Source organism: Doryrhamphus excisus, chromosome 2, assembly GCF_030265055.1.
Source record: "Doryrhamphus excisus isolate RoL2022-K1 chromosome 2, RoL_Dexc_1.0, whole genome shotgun sequence".
NCBI lineage: Eukaryota > Metazoa > Chordata > Actinopteri > Syngnathiformes > Syngnathidae > Doryrhamphus > Doryrhamphus excisus.
Genome location: NC_080467.1, coordinates 15,531,619 through 15,553,242, shown reverse-complemented (window position 1 = coordinate 15,553,242; position 21,624 = coordinate 15,531,619). Strand labels below are relative to the sequence as shown.

At 41.4% G+C, this 21,624-nt stretch overlaps 1 protein-coding gene across 4 annotated transcripts in view; it reads left to right on the top strand.

Annotated features, from left to right (window-relative positions):
- The window catches only part of LOC131119968 (cilia- and flagella-associated protein 44-like), a 29,430-nt gene extending 7,961 nt beyond the window's left edge, over positions 1-21,469 (top strand). For 2 of the 4 annotated variants that reach the window (XM_058064895.1, XM_058064894.1), the window contains 33 exons: positions 374-478; positions 572-734; positions 809-911; positions 989-1,205; positions 2,038-2,152; positions 2,311-2,475; positions 3,687-3,842; positions 3,930-3,977; positions 4,213-4,312; positions 4,996-5,090; positions 5,176-5,370; positions 5,511-5,621; positions 6,983-7,135; positions 7,209-7,382; positions 7,471-7,613; positions 7,852-8,131; positions 8,221-8,276; positions 8,571-8,733; positions 8,830-8,960; positions 10,567-10,772; positions 10,845-10,989; positions 11,086-11,263; positions 11,335-11,576; positions 13,217-13,457; positions 13,542-13,745; positions 14,745-14,940; positions 15,013-15,126; positions 16,394-16,524; positions 18,680-18,796; positions 18,870-19,071; positions 19,132-19,292; positions 19,368-19,502; positions 20,665-21,468. In XM_058064895.1, coding sequence (XP_057920878.1) covers positions 396-478; positions 572-734; positions 809-911; positions 989-1,205; positions 2,038-2,152; positions 2,311-2,475; positions 3,687-3,842; positions 3,930-3,977; positions 4,213-4,312; positions 4,996-5,090; positions 5,176-5,370; positions 5,511-5,621; positions 6,983-7,135; positions 7,209-7,382; positions 7,471-7,613; positions 7,852-8,131; positions 8,221-8,276; positions 8,571-8,733; positions 8,830-8,960; positions 10,567-10,772; positions 10,845-10,989; positions 11,086-11,263; positions 11,335-11,576; positions 13,217-13,457; positions 13,542-13,745; positions 14,745-14,940; positions 15,013-15,126; positions 16,394-16,524; positions 18,680-18,796; positions 18,870-19,071; positions 19,132-19,292; positions 19,368-19,502; positions 20,665-20,958 — 5,217 coding nt within the window. In that variant the 5' untranslated portion in view covers positions 374-395 and the 3' untranslated portion in view covers positions 20,959-21,468. Of the gene's footprint in view, positions 1-373; positions 479-571; positions 735-808; positions 912-988; positions 1,206-2,037; positions 2,153-2,310; positions 2,476-3,686; positions 3,843-3,929; positions 3,978-4,212; positions 4,313-4,995; positions 5,091-5,175; positions 5,371-5,510; positions 5,622-6,982; positions 7,136-7,208; positions 7,383-7,470; positions 7,614-7,851; positions 8,132-8,220; positions 8,277-8,570; positions 8,734-8,829; positions 8,961-10,566; positions 10,773-10,844; positions 10,990-11,085; positions 11,264-11,334; positions 11,577-13,216; positions 13,458-13,541; positions 13,746-14,744; positions 14,941-15,012; positions 15,127-16,393; positions 16,525-18,679; positions 18,797-18,869; positions 19,072-19,131; positions 19,293-19,367; positions 19,503-20,664 lie in introns of those variants that run through there. The other 2 variants (XM_058064896.1, XM_058064897.1) reach the window with 2 other exon arrangements.
- Positions 21,470-21,624: the final 155 nt, after the last annotated feature.

The following is a 21,624-nucleotide window of genomic DNA, read 5'->3' as shown; positions in this document are numbered from 1 at the left end:
TGAAAATGTTACCCCCCCCCCCCCCTCAGAAAACAACACTTGGAAGTAAATAAGTTTACGTTAATGTAATATATAAAATTCATGGGCATTTAAGAGAAAGTTATATTATCAGAAAACACTTTGGTTTTGGTATGTGAAATAACTTCACTTCACATTTAAATGTATTTTCAATAGAAAAGCCTAGGTGAATTCTACTTAAGAATGTGAGATAAATACTGTACTGTGCATCCTGTACATCAGGGTGTCCAAAGTGCTGCCCGGGGGCCATTTTCGGCGTATAACATTTCCCATAATTGTATGGGAAATGTTGCGTATATTTACCTATACTAGGAGTGGCCCCTGCATCCGACCTTCACTCTTTTCTTTGTCACAGGAGGAGACAACTCTCTACTGATATGTACTACAAATATGAGGAACTGTATTCCAGACCGTTCATTACACCTGGTTCTGACATCCCAGAGAACCTCCTCAACCTCGAGTATCCTTTGTTTTACAGTACTTTCTTATTATACCAGAATCTTGTATTTGTTATCATTAAAAAGGAACCTTGGTAGTCCTTGACAACTTGAAGTCACTCGTTCGGCTACGACTGTCAACGCAGAGAAAACCTGCAGCTGCTGGATGATAGAACGCTGTTCTTTATAGCTGGTCAGATGATCATAATACTAGATGTTTCTACAAAGCAGCAGAGGTACCTTCGCTCCTGCAACACTGCAGGAATTGGCTCCATCGGGGTAAGAGTGAGAGAAAGGAACAAAACCATGCACATGTATAGAGCTTTAAAGTAGCCCACACCATGTGCGTTTAGGTACACCCAAGAAAAGACTATTTTGCAGTGGCCGAGAAGGGACACAAACCACTGCTGATAGTATATGAATACCCTTCAATACGAGCATATCGCATCCTCAGAGGTAAGTACAGTAGAAGAGAGAGGTTACCTTGTGTGTGGTCCTGTGTCACCTGTGTGTGTGTGTGTGTGTGTGTGTAGAGGGTACAGAGCGTGCATTCTGCTCCGTCAACTTTAACAGCGACGGGAGTCTTCTGGCCAGCCTGGGCAGTACACCTGACTACATGCTGACAGTGTGGAACTGGAGGGAGGAGGAAGTGGTCCTCAGGTGCAAAGCCATTTCTCAGGAGGTCTACAGAGTGAGCTTCTCGCCATACAACCCCGGACTGCTGACATCATCAGGATCCGGACACATCAAGTAGATTATGTTTTTATTGGCCAATTTTGGGTTGGTGGGGAGGGGCAAGAGATGAAGTCTAATTTACATAATTGGCCATTTCGCCTTCATATACATATGTTGCTATTTTACTAATACTGTTAGTATTTCCAGCTGTACGGTGGACTAGTGGTTAGCGCGCAGACCTCACAGCTAGGAGACCAGGGTTCAATTCCACCCTCGGCCATCTCTGTGTGGAGTTTGGATGTTCTCCCCGTGCATGCGTGGGCTTTCTCCGGGTACTCCGGTTTCCTCGCACATACCAAAAACATGCTAGGTTAATTGGCGACTCCAAATTGTCCATAGGTATGAATGTGAGTGTGAATGGTTGTTTGTCTATATGTGCCTTGTGATTGGCTGGATACCAGTCCAGGGTGTACGCCGCCTCTCGCCCCAAGACAGCTGGGATAGGCTCCAGCTCGTGAGGAAAACGCGGTAGAAAATGAATGAATGCAATGAATGAACGCATTTCCATTATCGTGGAAATCATAGGGCCCTAGTTTAAGGAGAGAGAGACCGAAGAGAGAAAACAGGGATACCTTAAATAGAAAGTGGTTTGATGGTGCTAGCTGACAGAATCAAACAAATGTCGCAGTCTCACAAGTCAATTCACTCAACATTTTCCAACAGGAAGATGCTTTAACAAGATGGAACGTTGTGCAACTGCAAGTTTTGTTCATACAATACTGTATGCTGTTTTGAGTTGTGTACCTAAGTGGATACTTTTAAAGATTAGTGCTTCATATAGATACAAGATTTTATTGATATTGAATGTGTATATTTCATCCTTGATTCAAATACCTTCTTTTTTGAGGTTCTGGAAAATGGCCAACACATTTACTGGTCTCAAACTGGAGGGGCTTATTGGGCATTTTGGAAAAACTGCAGCGACTGACATTGATGGCTACATAGAACTTCCAGATGGAAAGGTTTGTGGTCTGCTCAGCTGACAAGTGTAGTAGAGATCTGAATTGGTGGGCATGGGGAAAAAAAAGTGTTGTGTAGAATGTGACACCATATGACAGGGTTGCCCTAACTTTTTCCACCCGGGGACCACATGTGATCCGACCCTTATTCTTCCTCTCAGGTGGTGTCTGGCTCCAACTGGGGCAACCTGTTGCTGTGGGATGGAAACACCATTAAAGTGGAGCTCTGCAGAAAGGGAGGACGGTGTTGTCATGATGGGGTTGTCCAGCCTTTTGCTTTGGAAGACGGACAGCTGATGACTTTTGGCTCCGATGGAGTCATCCGGGTAAATGTTAGAGGCATATACGTAGTACATTGATTTTTAGTGCCCTAAACCAGGGGTTCTTAACCTTTTTGACGTTGAGGCCCAATGTTTTCACTGCAGAGTGGCCTGGGGCCCATTAAATATGAACACTGTATAGATTTAATCAACCTTATTAATTTGTTTTCAATAATAAATCAAATCCACTCACAGTTTAAGAAGCTAACAAGCTAAAACCTGAGTAAATTTAATGAATAATGACATGGTAGTTCATCTTAACTTTTGCTAATAATTAATTGAACAAATCAATCAAGTCAGGCTTGTTAATATTAAGAAAAATCAATACAACCCATCAATTAATAAAAAGGTAGTGAATAAAAAGCCGTTCTCCATGAAGTCAGGATTGTACTTACATAAAAATGTAGTCTTTTGCTGGGGGACTGCCACCATTATTGTCTTAATTTTTTTGGTTATAAAAACGTCTACATTCCGAGGTGTAGTTGAATGTCTTCGTCTGATCTTCTGTGAGCTTGTTAAACAACTAACTGACACATTACCGCCACCATCTGGTCAGAAGCTGCACTGTAACTGAGCGTCTCATTGATAACATACAGTAGCATACCGGCTAGCCTATCTCTGGTTCAGTTGATAACCTACTATACAGTCCCAGTGAGGCGTACGCATCATAATGAATCAACAGTAGAAGAAGACAGCTCACATTTCCACAACTGTGGCACTATCAGCGCTAAAAAAAAGAGGAAAATATAGAATTTTTAACATACAAATTACGCATTTACCAAAACTGCAATGGGGAAGTCAATTAAGTAACGAAACATCACAACTTTAATGCGGTGAAATTAAAATTACAATTACAAACATACGGTTACTTTGCTGTGTCATTTAGGTGATCATTTAGGTGATTTTTCAGTCTATGAAATACACATAAAATGTTTTTTTTTCTATAAAATCTATTTTTTCTATAAAAAGTCTATATTAGAAAAGTCTATATTAAAAAATACAGAGGCAGCAGGGTGATCGAAACACGCAATTTAAGTCAAACGCCCAAATGAAAGAACATTTCGTCTTGTCAGCGCATCTTCTTGCTGGAAAATGTTGAGTGACGTGACCTGTCAGATAGCACCCTCTACTGGATTCATTGCTACAGCACTCTTTTTTTTTTGTCAGGTTACCTTAGACAGGGAACTACTGTGTTTAACAGATCTTTACCCTTTCAGGGCTGGGACTTTGAGACCATTGATACCGCCCAAGACAGCGGCGGGAGCAGCAAGTTCGAGGTGGAGCCAATGAATGAGTTGGTGGTTGGACATCATGTTTGCTTGTCCTCAATCGTAAAAAGCTCTCAACCCGACTCTAATGTTTGGTTTGCTCAGGTCAGTGGACAAAATCACCATGTAATCTCTAATGAAAATAGGCAAGTCTCACCTGAATCATCCAAACTCTACTTTCTGCTTTTGTAGGATTCCACTGGAGCCATTTGGAAGTTGGACCTGTCATTCAAATACACAGTAAGCTTCACCGACTGATACATCATATTTGAAATTTAAACCTTTAAAAGTAGTGGTGTATATAGCAATTAGTACGGAGTGAGTTTTAGTACAATCGTACAGCCACAGCCAAATATTTGTTAAAGGGACAGCGCATTTTGTATTTTGTTTAGAAATGCATGTTTTTTACAGTATGAAGTACAGTATGCTGCCACAAGATTCAGACATTAACTGAGTTTGACATCTCTGTGAGCAGACTCCTGATCCCGAATGCCTCTTTTCCTTCCACGTTGGACCAATCAAGGGTCTGGATGTCTCCAAGAAAAGTCATCTCATGGCCACAACTGCTCTGGATCGTGAGTCGTTGTTGTGATGACTGCAAACACATTGTTTGTAACACCTAACCTATATCATGACTATACATAGCATCTTCATCCATGTTCTGTTTTCACAGGCTCAGTCTGAGTCTTTGACTTTCTGGCAAAAACAGGACTGACCTGTAGCGGTTGTTGAAATAACCACATTTTTTGCCATAAACATGGCAAAAAACAGTAACTATGCTAATGTTAGCATACTAGCAGTTTTCACTGCCCTGACTTACATTGTAGCTGTTGTTGAAATAACCACATTAACCATAAACATGGCAAAAAAAACAGTAACTATGCTAATGTTAGCATACTAACAATTTTCACGGCCCTGACGTACATTGTAGCGGTTGATGAAATAACAAACTTTTTTCCCATAAACATTGGCAAAAAAATTCTTTTACTATGCTAATGTTAGCATACTAACAATTTTCACTGCCCTGACTTACATTGTAGCAGTTGTTGAAATAACCCATTTTTTTCCCATAGACATTCCAAAAAAAATTTACTATGATAATGTTAGCATACTAACAATTTTCACGGCCCTGACTTAGATTGTAGCGGTTGATGAAATAACTACATTTTTTGCCATAAACATAGCAAAAAACAGTAACTATGCTAATGTTAGCATACTAACAATTTTCACGGCCCTGATTTGGACTCTTTTTTCACAGGCTCAGTCAGAGTCTTTGACTTTCTGGCAAAAACAGAACTGACCTGTAGCCGCTTCAGCCAGGGTGGAACTGCTCTCCATTGGGCCCCCCTTACGGTCAGTGTGGCATTACGTTACGTTAACCCTGCTTCCTCCCTGATAATGTGTGACACAGGTGACAATCTCTGATGTTTGTGTCCAGGTCAGCCAGACTGGAAGTTTGCTCGTGACGGGTTTTGAAGATGGGGTGGTCCGCTTACTGGAGCTTTTTGACCCCAAAGAGGTGCACAGCTACAAAGTAGATGCCCAGCTGCGTCTCAAACAGGCCTTCAAACCCCATAACGCTTCTGTAACTGCAATGGCATATGAATGCAATGGAAAAATATTAGCCACAGGGGTAAGAATCATAGAATTTCACTTGCATTGTTTCATTCAAATATACTACAGGGGTCTTTAATACATTGTGAGGGATGTTTTTCCAAGCTCAAGCTAGGATGAACGTCATCATGAGTTGTTTTTCCATCCTTATTTGCTCAGAGCTCAGACTGCACTGTGTTCTTCTTCAATGTTGGAGAAACGTACGAGCCAATCGGTTTTGTCTCTGTTCCGGGACCAGTAGAGGTACTGGAGTGGTCACCTCATTCCCATGTAAGTCTGTTGTAATGGGCATACACTTCATACTGTATGTGTGAAATACTGCATTGACAGTACTTGGTAATTGTCTGAAAAACACATTAATTCATTCATTGTCTACCGCTTATCCTCACAAGAGTCATGGGTGTGCTGGAGCCTATCCCAGCCGTCTTCGGGCGAGAGGCGGGGGTACAGCCAATCACAGGGCACATATAGACAAACAACCATTCACACTCACATTCATACCTATGGACAATTTGGAGTCGCCAATTAACCTAGCATGTTTTTGGAATGTGGGAGGAAACTGTTGTACCCAGAGAGAACATGTAAACTGTGTAGCCTGTGCGTCCACCGTGTAGCCCAAGTCCAGAGATTTATACAGTAAATAGCTCTGATTTTAGATCAACATTTGCAATAAAAGTTTTGAGTAGTATTCAGTATCCAGAAACTTCCTTCCCCTCATTCTCTCTTCAATATGCTTCACACACTTATTTAACACATTTAAAGTATGCCATCCATTTTCTATGTCGCTTATCCTCACTAGGGTCACGGGTATGCTGGAACCTATCCCAGTTGACTTTGAGCTAGTCGCCAGCCAATCGCAGGGCACATATAGACAAACCATCATTCACACTCATGGACAATTTGGAGTTGCCAATTAACCTAAAATTGAAACTCCACACAGATATGCCAAGCGGAGAATCAAAGCCAGATCTTCTCGATCTCCTGACTGTGTCGCCTACGTGCTAACCACTCGTCCACTGTGCGGTCCATTTAAAGTATGAATGAATGGAAATATAAAATGATTAAACAGACGTAATCGAGTCACAGCAGTTACATGTATGTTGCATCTCACCGCAACTGTGGTGCATTTAAGGAACACTTAATAAAAGTGCAAAATCTCCATGCTTGACAAAAAAAACATGAGTGGTTCATGTATACTTTACATTTTACCTGTATTATCATGTATTTATAAATTATTATCAGTTTAAGGTGCTTTCTGCAGAAGAAATTGTATTTTTTTAGATAAAAAAATGCAAATTTACGGGGTCATGAATGCTGAATCCCAAGTATGCATGTAAACTAACTGGACATATTTTCTTTTACATATTTTTGTATGTTCTTTGCTATAATTTTGCATGTTAGGTTACCATAAATAGAGACACTAAACTGTCCGTAAGTGTGAAATGTTGTCCATATGTTTCCTGTGATTGGCTGTGATTGGTCCATGGTATACCCCTTTAAGTCAGCTGGGATAGGCACCAGCTTACCTATGACCCTAATGAGAGAACTGGTATAGAAAATAGAGGGATGGATGAAAGGGTTGTGGTATGTTCATGTCAATATATAACCCTGAAATTCCCATTTTCACACAGAATGACAACAGGTTGCTTATCTTGTGTCAAAATGGTCATATTGTGGAGGTACCTTGTCCTGATCCAAAAACCTTCAAGCAAACCAAATCCTATGAGCTGCTTGAACTTCCCAGAAGGTCCTTCTGCTTCAAGAGCATCAAATCTCAAATCAAGGTATTTCTCTTCTCGTTTTGCTAATTACTGACTAACGAATGTGTTATGACTTTCATGGATCTGTGGGTTTCAGAGAGAGGACGAAATAGCAAGGCGACAAGCTTTGAATGAGAAGCGACAGAACGAGAGACAGGAAAATCAAATTACACAAGAAGAAGAGGAGTTGCCCTCTATTTATATCCCTAACCCCCCTAGTCCTCTCTACTGGGGGTTCTATTCACAGCCGGGTCAGTTCTGGCTCTCTATGGTACGAATACATAAACACACATTATATGTATGTCATATGAGTCAGCTGATTTGGGAAGTTTATATATATATATTTTTTTTTTCTTTAGGGAGGATACGACTCAGGTTTCTTGTACCACTGTAAGTTCTCAGACAATCAGGATGAGGACCCAGACCAACGTAAGGATGAGCCGTTTGACTTCCTTGTGATCCATAATGGAGATGATGACTGGATTTGTTCAGTCACCTTCAGGTATGAAGGATAATTTGATTAAAAAAAAAAGTACAGAAAATGTCTCAGACTCACTGTGTCTTTTTCCCTGTAACTTTCACTCGTCTCGCTGTCCACTTTATTCATATCTATCACTTGTTACTATCTTCCTTCTCTTTAATTCTCTCATCATTTGTTGCATTTAGAGCTTTTTACTATATGTCCAGGTCCATATCTACATTGGCTAATGTAGTGGTTAAACTTTATGTTTGTGTTCCAGCTCAAACAGGCAGCTGATGCTCTGTGGCATGCACTCAGGCTCCATCAGAGTTTATCCTCTGGACCCCAATGACCACTCCCTAACCTCCATGCGAGCGTACTGGGAACTGAGCATCCACGACAGCATGTATGGACACCTACGAAACATCTCCTCCAGCCATGACGACCATTTTGTGCTGACAGCAGGAGATGATGGGAACATCTTCTCCTTCAGTCTGCTTCCTCCGGAGGAGCTACAGAAAACCTTCCAGAGAAAAAAGGCTAAGGTTCCTTCACCAAAGGTAAAGACACAGCATCTGGGTGAATACAATACTTGCATTAATGATATTGTCAAAGAAATCAAACATATTACACCTTATTCTTCCAACAGGTGGATTTTGAGAACGAGGAGTTAGCGCAAGACATCGATGACCCAGCAGCCTACAGGTTGAGTATGAAATGTGTAAAACCCTGACCATATCGGTTATGTGTGTTAAAAACATGACTTGAAATGAAGATTCAGATCAATTTTCTTCTCTACCTTAATTTGTACTTAGGAGCCATCACACACTCCAAGAACATGCAGATTAGTTGGAATGTTTATATGACTGCAGATTGCTCCATGTTGTACATTATTAGCTCTTACCCTGACCAGAATAAGTAGATGTTTTTGTCTTAACGATGCAAAAATCCACTTAAAATTATGAAAGCAATCCCTGACCTGACAACATGACCCTCCAGCATAAAGATGGCAAAACAGAAGCTGGAGAAAGACCGTCTCTGGCAGGAAGCTGAGAGGAAGAAATCTGACAAGCGAAAAAAGCTCAGTGAGATTCAGGAAATGTTTGAAAAACTGCTAAAGGAAAACCAAGAGCTACCAGGGCATATCCGGTTAACACCCACGGTAAAGGCAAACATTACAATTTTCAATATGACAACTAGGAAGACTAGAGGGCAATTTTTTGTTTAGTTATTTATAGTTATTTCCCATTTTCAAAAGGAGTTGCAGCTGGATCCACGTTTTGAAGAGCTGGCTGAGATAGAAAAAGCTGTGAAAGTGAAGGAGGTCCAAGACCAGATGAGCTGGGAAGAGGAGCACTCCCGTATTGCACTCAACAAACTACAGAACTGGTACTATATTTTATTTGGTTGGATTAAGAATTCTTTCTGTATTCATGCAAGAATACAGTGAACCGTTTCAGTGATCATTCGTCTGATTAGCTAACTTACATTGTAACGGTGGTTGAAATAACCACATTTTTTTGTCATAAACATGGCAAAAAATCTTATTATGCTAATGTTAGCATACTAACAATTTTCACCGTCCTGACTTACATTGTAGCGGTTGTTGAAATAACCAATTTTTTCCCATAAACATGGCAAAAACAGTAACTATGCTAATCTTAGCATACTAAAAATTTTCACTGCCCTGACTTACATTGTAGCGGTTGTTGAAATAACCATTTTTTCCCATAAACATGACAAAAAAAGTTACTATGCTAATGTTAGCATACTAACAATTTTCACGGCCCTGACTTACATTGTAGCGGTTGTTGAAATAACAATTTTTTTTCCATAAACATTGGCAAAAATTCTATTACTATGCTAATGTTAGCATACTAACAATTTACACTGTCCTGACTTACATTGTAACGGTTGTTGAATAACCAATTTTTTCCCATAAACATGGCAAAAAAACAGTAACTATGCTAATCTTAGCATACTAGCAATTTTCACTGCAAACACAGTGTTTGTAACACCTAACCTATATCATGACTATACATAGCATCTTCATCCATGTTCTGTTTTCACAGGCTCAGTCTTTGACTTTCTGGCAAAAACAGGACTGACCTGTAGCGGTTGTTGAAATAACCACATTTTTTGCCATAAACATGGCAAAAAACAGTAACTATGCTAATGTTAGCATACTAGCAATTTTCACTGCCCTGACTTACATTGTAGCTGTTGTTGAAATAACCACATTAACCATAAACATGGCAAAAAAAAAAAACGTAACTATGCTAATGTTAGCATACTAACAATTTTCACAACCCTGACTTGTATTGTAGCGGTTGTTGAAATAACATTTTTTCCCATAAACATTGGCAAAAAAATTATTTTACTATGCTAATGTTAGCATAATAACAATTTTCACTGTCCTGACTTACATTGTCGCGGTTGTTGAAATAACAAAATTTTTTCCCATAAACATTGGCAAAAAAAATTCTTTTACTACGCTAATGTTAGCATACTAAAAATTTTCACTGTCCTGACTTACATTGTAGCAGTTGTTGAAATAACCATTATTTCCCCATAAACATGGCAAAGAAAAGTTACTATGCTAATGTTAGTATACTAACAATTTTCACTGTCCTGACTTACATTTCGCGGTTGTTGAAATAACAATTTTTTTTCCCATAAACGTGACAAAAAGAAGTTACTATGCTAATGTTAGCATACTAAAAATTTTCACTGTCCTAGCCCTAATCCTAACCGCCAAATGGTGAAGGGTTCGCCTTTGACAATAAAAGAGAAAAGAAAAAACTAATCAAACTAACAAATGCTCTTAAGGGCATTTATACAGGAATGAAATGTGTTTTCTGATGAAAAAAATGCATATTTTTGGACCAACATGTGCAAATTTTCAGGGTCGTGAATGCTGAATCATGAGTGAATGCATTTTTTAACCATCATATGAATATTGTTGAACACAGACCTTTGTGTGTTTTACTTGCAGGGTCAAAGGCTCTTCAGGATCTGATGTACTCACCGTCTTCGCCATCCACACTGGCCACAAAGTCTCCACATATAATATTCCAGCGCTTTCTTCTGTACATATTCAACAACAGTGCAGGTCCGTTGATTCCAGCAGCAATGAAACAGCGCAAGGGGAACGTCGAAAATCCAAAGACCAACCTGTAAAAGACAGCAGCGAAACAGACGGTGAGATAGAGTTGAAATATTGGCTTTATAATAATGAATAACGCTGAATTAATGCTGATACGGGCTCCCCAGAGGAAGATGTGCCTCACACACTGGTGACTCGTTCCTTGGGGGTAAAGCTAGCAGATCGGCAGATAGAAAGGCTCCAAAAGGCTGCAGAGAAAGCTAAACAAGCGCAAGCAAAAATTGAAAAGCGGAAGCAGGAATGGGATAAACTGTGAGTGTGGCGTTGGATGATATCATAACCAATGTCAGCTTCTATGAGACTTACTCTGAGGGTTGTGGTGTTGGGTTTTGTTTGTTGTTCTCACAGTTACGCGGAGAAGCCGAAGAAGAATTGTGAGGATCCACAAGATGTGCAGGCCATCTGTGAAGCCAAAGAGAAGATTGGAGACTTGAAACTTAAGACGGATAAAGACTTCACTGTACCAAAACACCTGAGAATGAGTGCAGACAGAAAGAAAGCTGAGATAAAAGACCTGGAGGATAACGTAATGCACACATAATTACAATTATTATCAGCTAGATTATCTTTTAAAAACTATTCCATCACTGTCATCAGATACGTGAAAAACAGACCGAGATGAACAGAGACATCTGGGCCTTGCGAGACTCCAAGCTTCGCCTTGTAGCGAAACTCCAAATGCAAGCTCAGAAGCTACAGAGGGTCCAGAGTCTTCTGCCATCCCATCTCCATCGCTGTCCCCCGCCCCTACCCGCTATACGACCAGAGGAAATTCCAGACAAGAGGCAGCGATGTAGCCGAGCTCTCCTGGACAGATACAGGGTGCTGAGGGAGCAGAGGTGCTGGAGTCAGCTTTCATATAGAGGGGTGTTCATTAAAGATCATCCATCAAATCAGCCATCCATTTTCTTCTGCTTATCTGGGTTAGCTTGGGTTGCAGAAGCACCAGCCTAAACAGAGAGGCCCAGACTTCCCCTTCTATGTCCAGGTCCTTCCAGAGGATCCAAGACACACCCAGGCCACTTGAGAGACACAGTTTCTCCAGCGTGTCCTGGGTCTCGAAGCCTCCTGGCAGTCGGATGAAGACTGAACACCTCTCTAGCTACAGTAAACCTCGGATATATCGGACTCGGATATATCGGAAATTCGCTCACAACAGACAGATAAAAAAGAACCAATTTTTCTGTAATGCATTTCCAATAAAAATTCATTGCATATATCAGATTTTTTATAACGGATTTCGCCTATTTCCGACAAAATCTCCAGTCCCGTTCCAATGCATTTCCATTAAATTTCCCTCGCATATATCGGATTGCCGCATCGTGGCGCTCCGATTCGCCGAATCGTGACAGGCCGCTATACGACGTCATTTGCAGCGTTTGCAGCGTTGCCTGCGCATCCAGGTACATTGGAAACATAGTCAAGGAAGTGCCTTTTTATAACGGATAAAATCCGATTTCCGAAATCCGTTATATGCGTATACCGGAAAATGTCCGTTTTACGCATATATCGGATTTATATCCGGTATATGCGTAAAACGGACATTTTCCGGTATACGCATATAACGGATTTCGCTTATATTGGACAAAACCAGTGGGAACAATTGAATCCGATATATCCGAGGTTTACTGTATTTGGCTACTTTCAATATGGAGGAGTCATTCATTCATTCACTCACGAGGGTCGCGGGGGTGCTGGAGCCTATCCCAGCTGTCTTGGGGCGAGAGGCGGGGTACACCCTGGACTGGTCGCCAGCCAATCACAGGGCACATATAGACAAACAACCATTCACACTCACATTCATACCTATGGACAATTTGGAGTCGGCAATTAACCTAGCATGTTTTTGGAATGTGGGAGGAAACCGGAGTACCCGGAGTACCCGGAGAAACCCCACGCATGCACGGGGAGAACATGCAAACTCCACACAGAGATGCCCGAGGGTGGAATTGAACCCTTGGCTCCTAGCTGTGAGGTCTGCGCACTAACCACTAGACCGCCGTGCCGCCTGGAGGAGTCATTTTGTCCGCTTTATCTTGTCCTTTCCATCACTACCCAAAGCTCATGACCATATTTGAACGGCCATGCCTTTCTGATCGGTTCCATCTTCACCATGATGGATCGATGCAGAGTCAATCCACCTATGGATCTGGCAATCCGTCCTTCCCTCACCCGTGAATGTAACGTCAAGGTGGTTGAGCTCCTCCACCTGGAGCAGGATCTCATCCCTAACTCAGACATGGCACTCTTCCCTTTTCCAGGCAAGAACCATGGTGTCAGAAGTGTGATTATGGAATAATATTATGCATGCACCATTCTCAATTTTCTACTATGTGCGTTGTGGAAGTTTTTAATGAATACCCCTTATATTATCTGTGACCAAAGTGTGAAAAAGAAAATGCACCTGGTTTTTCTACACTGCATTGACAAGGATTTTTTTTTTTGGCTGAATGATTGATTGAACTACTGATCATTGCAGGTTTCAATGCACCGAGCTGAAAAATCAGGAGGTGGGTTTGCTCGAGCAATTGGAAGAAGAGGTGGGAGAACTGGAAGAAGCAGAGGAAATAGCAAAGTTATCCTGTGTAGCCCTTGAAGAAGAAGAAGAAGAAGAAGAAGAAGAAGAAGAAGACAAGCCTCCAGAGGAGCAAGAAGCACAGCTGAGCGAGGAGACCAAGAATAGCAAATTGCTGCACATACAAGATTCTCTTCTGGAGAAGGTCTAGTAAGCTTTTTTACTTTTTAACTAAACATCCTTCTAAGGGTTATCTCAACTGTGAATGTACTGATTCTTCAAACATTAGATAGAAAGTTCGGTGCATCAGTTTGACAAGGAGCACCTGATGTGCCTAAACAAGCTACAGAAGCTGGACTGGAAGCTCAAACTTGGCAACCTTCGCCAGCTGACACTTTACCAGGAACTGCTGCTCCTTAAGGAGGTGGACAAGAATGAGAAGACCTTGCAGGAGAAGCTCAACATACGTCTGAAGGAGGAGAAAAACTTGACGGTGGGATGCTCACTATTTATGTTCACAGCAAATTATCCAAACACAGTACACACATGGTGCTCACGTGCACTTTGGTAAAAGTGGTGCCTGATGCAGCTGATTCGGGCAGGAGCACATTACACCAGTTTTAAAGTCGCTACATTGGCTCCCTGTCTGCTTCAGGATCCATTTTAAGATTCTCTTACTGGTTTTTAAATGCCGTAACGGCCTTGCACCTTCTTAATTATCTGTTCTGCTTTTACCATATCAACCCCCGCGGACCCTGCGGTACTCCGGCACTGGCCTTTTAACAATACCAAAACCCAGAACAAAAACCCACAGTGAGGCAGCATTTAGCCCCTGTGGTCCCCACCTGTGGAACAGCATGCCTTAAAGCCTCAGGACTGCAGAGACTGTTGATATTTTTTAAAAAAGATTAAAGACACACCTTTTTAATCAGGCTTTTAACTAATATTTTAAACGTTTTTTTTACATTTTTATCTTTTTAGTCCTATTTTATGCTCTTAGTCTTTAGCTTTTAACTCCAGTGTTTCCTCAGGGGGGGTCCTCCACACTGGGGGCTGTGTAGGGTCTGCTGAGGGGGTGCCATCCTTGGGTCCCTTCGACCCGGGCGGCTGGGGGTTCCTCCCTTTGATGTGGGGGTCCGCCCGTCTGTCGGAGTCGGGGGGCCCGGGTGCTGGTCCCCCAATGGCACGGCCTGAGGCTCCTCTCAGTGTGGACGGCCCCAAAGGTGGCGTTTCCTTGTTCCTCAGTGCCATGCCATGTCTCCCTACTGTGTGTGATTGTGTGTGTGTGTGTGTGGGTGTGTGTGTGGGTGTGTGTGTCTAGTATGGAGGTTGGGAAGGAGGGGCTTTCTTTGTAATTGTTTTTCCTTTTAATTGTGGTAATTTTTTTTAATTCTGCAAAGCACTTTGTGTTGCATGTCTTCGCAGGAAAAGTGCTATACAAATAAAGTTGATTTCATTTGATTCATTGGTTCATCCATATCTTGTGTTATAGTCTAAGCTGGAGGAGTGTCAGGAGGACCTGGAACAGAAGCGTAAAGACATAGCGAAGGTGCAGGAGAGAGAGAAAGCTGTATCTAAAGCTTTTCGGGCCTCGCTGGGTGATGACAAGAAGTTTGAAGAGTATCTGTTCAAAGTTTTCAAGAAGAAAGTCAAACGTGCCAAGAAAAAGGAGCAGGCGGGACATGAAGGTGAGGGACACGTGTATATCCTTTGGAGTATGTATGTTTGGATCGTTCTCATGTTGCAAATATGATTTTTAGAAAACGAAAATGACAGTGGGGAAGACTTTGATGATTATGAAAATTGGGATGATGATGATGATGAGAGCTGGGGTACACCGGAGGGAGAAGCTGCTGTTGAGGAATGTCCTCCAGGTAAGTACTTTTACCTCTTGGTGTGTTCCAAAGAGTTCACAGGGGGACCTATTATACTTTTCCCAACTTTTCTGACCTATAAATGTAGTTAGAGTGTTGTATTCTCGTGTTAAACCACGGCAACGTTTCAGATAATGACGTTCGCCCATTTGAAAGTGAAGCCTGGTAATGTTAGCATACTAGCAATTTTCACTGCCCTGAATTACATTGTAGTTGTTGTTGAAATAACCACATTAACCATAAACATGGCAAAAAACAGTAACTATGCTAATGTTAGCATACTAACAATTTTCACGGCCCTGACTTACATTGTAGCGGTTGTTGAAATAACAATTTTTTCCCCATAAACATTGGCAAAAAAAAAATTCTTTTACTATGCTAATGTTAGCATACTAACAATTTTCACTGTCCTGACTTACATTGTAGCGGTTGTTGAAATAACCAATTTCTTCCCATAAACAAGGCAAAAAAAAGTTACTATGCTCATGTTAGCATACTAACAATTTTCACTGTCCTGATTTACATTGTCGCGGTTGTTGAAATAACAAATTTTTTCCCATAAACATTGGCAAAAAAATTATTTTACTATGCTAATGTTAGCATACTAACATTTTTCACTGTCCTGACTTACATTGTAGTGGTTGTTGAAATAACCATTATTGCCCCATAAATATGGGAAAAAAACGTTATTATGCTAATGTTAGCATGCTAACAATTTTCACTGTCCTGACTTACATTGTAGCGGTTGTTGAAATAACCAGTTTTTCCCCTAAACATGGCAAAAAAAGTTACTATGCTAATGTTAGCATACTAAAAATTTTCACTGTCCTAGCCCTAATCCTAACCGCCAAACGGTGAAGGGTTCGCCTATGACAATAAAAGAGAAAAGAAAAAACTAATCAAACTAACAAATGCTCTTAAGGGCATTTACACAGGAATGAAATGTGTTCACAGGGGGACCTGTTATACTTTTTCCAACTTTTCTGACCTATAAATGTAGTTAGAGTGTTGTATTCTCGTGTTAAACCACGGCAACGTTTCAGATAATGACGTTTGCCCATTTGAAAGTGAAGCCTGAAAATGCTCAGTTCCAGAGGGCGTTGCAAAACTGTTCCTTTGTGATGTCACAGAGAGCCTGGCTGTTGGCATGATACAGCCAAGCTGTGCTTCTCTGTTTACTTTGCTAGCAAATGGCTCGTAAGGGAAAGACATAGTATTTGTTTACAATTTCTAAATAATACATCCTGCGGGTACTTTCGTGTCATAGATTGTGACCCGAAGTTGTTTGAGCACATACTGCAGCTTCGTGAACGTCGACTGGACCTGGAAGAACGGCTGGCAGAGGAGAAAAAGAGTGCTGACGTTCTGGAAAGAGAATGCGACATGCTTATTAAGAAGGTCAGAGGATGTTCCAGAGTGGTAGTGCATGCAATCACTGACAGTTCTCGGGTGCTTAAGGGATGTCAAGGCTTGGCGGGCCCACAACTTTTTAAGGCTTAACGAGGAAAAGACCGAAGCTATCCTCCTCAACTATAAAGGCCCCCCTATAGACTTCGGCCCCCTCCAAAACAACATTCATCCTTCAGCCACCAGCCTTGGCGTCATAATAGACAGTGATTTTAAACTCAATAAACAAATGAATGCAGTTATAAAATCTTGTTTTTATCATCTTCGGCTTTTATCTAAAATAAATTTTTTTTATCTTCTCGACACTTTGAGCAAGTCATGCACGCTTTTATTTTATTACGTCTGAACTACTGTAATGCACTTTACTCTGGAATTAGCCAAAAGTCTCTCTCCCGCTTACAGTTAACAGGAACCAAAAAGGGGGAGCACATCACCCCAATTCTGGCCTCCCTACATTGGTTGCCTGTTCGCTTTAGGATTGATTTTAAGATTTTATTGTTTGTTTTTAAGGCGTTGAATGGGCTGGCCCCCAAATACATCTCGGACCTCATCCAAATTTACTCTCCAGCGCGGTCACTGAGGTCCGAGGGTCAGCTCCAACTTGTGGTGCCCAAGACGAGACTTAAGACCAGGGGGAGACCGAGCCTTTTCTGTGGTTGGCCCCAAACTATGGAACTCTCTCCCCTCCCAAGTAAAAAAGGCCCCCCCACATCAAAAGCTTTAAGTCTCGTCTTAAAACCCACTTTTATTCTCTGGCTTTTAACTCAGAGTGAGTTGTATGGCCCTGTGTCTTTTAGTTCTTTCTTTTATTTTAATTGGTTTTATTTTTTTATACTTTTATTGCTTTGCTTCTTGTTTTTAATATTTTAATATATATTTTACTATTTTATTTCTTAAATGATCTTTTAGTTTTAGATTATTACTTTTTATTTTACTAGTCTGTGCAGCACTTTGGAAACTGTTTATAAAATGTGCTATATCAGGGGTCTCAAACACGTGGCCCGCGGTCCAAATATAGCCCTCAGGACACTAGTTTGAGGCCCCCGCCTTGATATGAAAGTTTAATGTTAGTGCGGCCCGCGCAAGTTTGATATGGATGCTGTATGGTATCATGTACCCAGAAAAAATTATTACGTTTGATTAATGTTCATGTTAAAGGTTAAATAACTGTTAATAGTTATCCTCCCTATCCGTGTGGAAGTGGTAAGTTTTTGGCTATTTAAGTTTAAAGGAAATAACTTGAAGGCTACCGTTTAGGTCGCTAGCTCTCTAGTTTGCGAGTTAGCATGTGTCTCAAGACCCTGCAGTTGCGCAATATGTTGTAAATAAAAAGAGTATAAATGTGACTATAGTCGTGTTTTGTCATGTCTACAGGGCTCTAATAATGCTTTGTTCATTTTAATCTGGAAAAAAATAATTTTTCATCTTATTTTGTGTAGAAAAATAAAAAGTAAGATATTTGAGAACAGTGGAATGTTTTATCAGAGCTTTTATTGTAGAAAATCGGAACCAAAGCAAAGTTTATTCATTTTTCTGTTTTTAATAAATGCGTTTTTTTTGTTTTTTTTGGAAAACCTGAGGCCTAAACCAGACCCTAGCTCCAGTGGCCCCCAAGTAAATTTAGTTTGAGACCCCTGTGCTATATAAATAAAGTGGATTGGATTGGACAGTGTTATGAAAAAGTGTTTGCCCCCATCCTGATTTCTTTTTTTTTTTTTTTTTGCATGTCTGTCACACCTAATCATGTTTCAGATCATTAGCAAATTTTGATTATTAGATCTATCAGTCTGGAAATGGTTACAAAACCACATTGAAAGCCATTAACCACAAATGTTGAAAACACGGAACAGTGGTGACCTTCCCAGGAGTGGCCGGCCAACCAAATTACCAACAACTGATCCAAGGGGGTCGCAAAAGACCCCACAACATCCAAAGAACTGCCTCACTTCTTGAGTTATGGTCACTCTACCATAAAAAAGACATCGTGCTGGCCACTACTGAACAAAAGGAACATTAAGGACTTCTCAATTTTGGGAAACTCCTAAACACTTTTTCACACCACTTTATGAAGACCACATGAAAGAATTTCCATGAGAGTACGTTCTAAAGATTTGACCCGATGCTCTTTTTGTTTTATGATTTGCAGTTAAAATCCATGCAGGTCAGTCGCAAGGCAGCAGAGGATGACTTGGAGCAAGTTAACAGGGAAAAACAGCAGCAAATGAACCAACTAGATGTTGTGGTTCCTCTTTGTCTGCACCAGGTACCTGATAAGACATGACCAATGGAAGACTTCTTTAGTTGACGCTACTTTTTTTCGTTGACATGGCTCCCAGATTGAGTTTGATGCCGATGGTCCTGCAACTTCGGACCTCAGCTCGGCGTTGGTGCTCAACAGGACAGAGCTGCAACGTCTGCAGGAGCAAGTGAATCATCTGGAGGCGGAGAAGAGCCAGCAGACAGAGGTCTACAGTCAAGCCCGGCAGCAGTATACCAGGCTGGTTCAAGAACGCAAGGACATGAACGTTCAGATCCGATGTAAGACACATCTTGAGATCTCAACCAGCAGAACCAATACTAATTTGTGTTTCGATGTAGTGCTGGAGAAGCTATGCAACCAGCTCATGATGACGAGGTTTGGGAGGGAGGTGGATCTGGAGGTTCTGCAGACGCTGTCAGGAAACAGAACGGTTGAGGAGCTGAAGCAGCAAAAACTCCTTCAAGAAGCTGCAAACGCTAAAGAAATCAAACAGTGGGATGTATGCAGACCTTTTTGTGTCCTACCTGCGTGTTGACATTCTTTCTACATTTACTGATATTTGTTTTTGTGTCAGATTAAAGTAGAAAAGGCTTGTGAGGTCCTGATGGGGATGACAAAGAGCAACACAGAGCGCCTCCTTTGCTTGAATAGCCTATTTGAGCAGAAGAAAGAGCTGGAGCAGAAACTTGACGCAAGGCAGAAGAAAATTGTAACTGGTTTGAAAATCATATTGCATGTTGTGGTTATGATTAATAATGCTTTCAATGCTGGTACAGTAACTTGACCCTGTAAGTTTTTGGTGGCTCTGTATGTAAAACAGGGGAGGACCAATTTGTATTCTTTCTAAAAAATTATATTTAAAATGTATCACTATTTTAAAAGGCGGCACGGCGGTCTAGTGGTTAGCTCGCAGACCTCACAGCTAGGAGACCAGGGTTCAATTCCAGCCTCGGCCATCTCTGTGTGGAGTTTGCATGTTCTCCCCGTGCATGCGTGGGTTTTCTCCGGGTACTCCGGTTTCCTCCCACATTCCAAAAACATGCTAGGTTAACTGGCGACTCCAAATTGTCCATAGGTATGAATGTGACTGTGAATGGTTGTTTGTCTATATGTGCCCTGTGATTGGCTCGCGACCAGTCCAGGGTGTACCCCGCCTCTTGCCCTTGCGAACCTCATTAGGAAAAAGCGGTAGAAAATGAATGAATGAATGGCCAATTTTGCTATTCTGTCCGCATTTCCATTATCATGGAAATCATAGGGCCCTGGTTCAAGGAGCGACAGACCCAAGAGAGAAAACAGGGATAGCTTAAATAGAAAGTGGTTTGATGGTGCTAGCTGACAGAATCAAACAGATGTCGCAGTCTCACAAGTCAATTCACTCAACATTTTCCAACAGGAAGATGCTTTAACAAGATGGAATGTTGTGCAACTGCAAGTTTTGTTCATACAATACTGTATGCTGTTTTGAGTTGTGTATTAAATAATGTATTTAATTTCATGACTTAGATGTGACTTAGTGACTTAGTGACTTAGAAATGCAATAAATCAATTCCATTAGATTCCCCGCTCGGGCAACTCTGTGTGGAGTTTGCATGTACTCCGATTTCCCCCCACATTCCAAAAACATGCTAGGTTAATTGGCGACTCCAAATTGTCCGTAGGTATGAATGTGAGTGTGAATGGTTGTTTGTCTATATGTGCCTTGTGATTGGCTGGCGACCAATCCAGGGTGTAGCCCGCCTCTCGCCCAAAGACAGCTGGGATAGGCTCCAGCACCCCCGCGACCCTCGTGAGGAAAAAGCGGTAGAAAACGAATGAATGAATGTATGACAATTTTAAAATGTATTCATATATTACATTTGTGCACTCAGGATAAACAGCTTCAAGACTTCAGCCGACAAAGTGATAGAAATGAAGTGTGGCGTCTTCAAGAATTGGTGAGAAAACAGGCCCAGCAGGTGGAGACCCTCAGCACAGAGATCAACCTTCTTTCACGTAAAGGAGGGCACATTTTGCCGAGCAGCCACAACCAGTTGCCTCCGCTTGTTTCTTGGACCAAGCCCACTGTGCAGACACACACCAGGGAAGCAGGTGGACCGCATTCTAACAGACAGGACAGGAAGGCATGGAATGTTTACCAACAAAAGACTGGAGTCACAAAATGAAGAGAGTACTTGGAATGTCATGAACGGAATGAACAAGGTCACCGATAGTGGCGGCCTCGGTCTTTCGGTCAGCTAACCCCACCCATCCACAGAGCGAGGTGCGACGATAGGATAAAGACAGGCACGGTGAACTGACTCTCCAGCTAATCAGGACCGAACGGGTATTTTAGGGGCGCTAACCTCGTTCATTCCGTTCACAAAAAAGAACTAGTTCTTTTGTCCCGTTCGTTCATGACCGACACACCACTATCCAGATTGCCCGTTGGGCTTGTGAGGATAAGCAGTACAGAAAATGGATGAATGGTTTGCTATAATGTGTGTATGAATTAAAATTACAAGAAAATACAGCACTTATGTCTTAGGCAACAAAAAACGTTTTTGTAAACACACTTATTTGTGAACAATTTAATCATGAAAATAATCTCCGCCGTAAATTCACTTTCTTCAATAGAGCTGTGGACGAATCCATTAGCGAGTGTGTCAACAATACGACAATATCACAGGGAAATAATTAAGTATTGGTTGTGGTGTTGAATGTATTAAGTCTAAATATGTATATTACAATTAAAGTAAAATTATTTGTATTGCAAATTTGTTTCGTCATTTGAAATGGCTCACAAACGCGAAGCCGACCGGTAACGTCCCCGGGACAAAATTAATATGGCC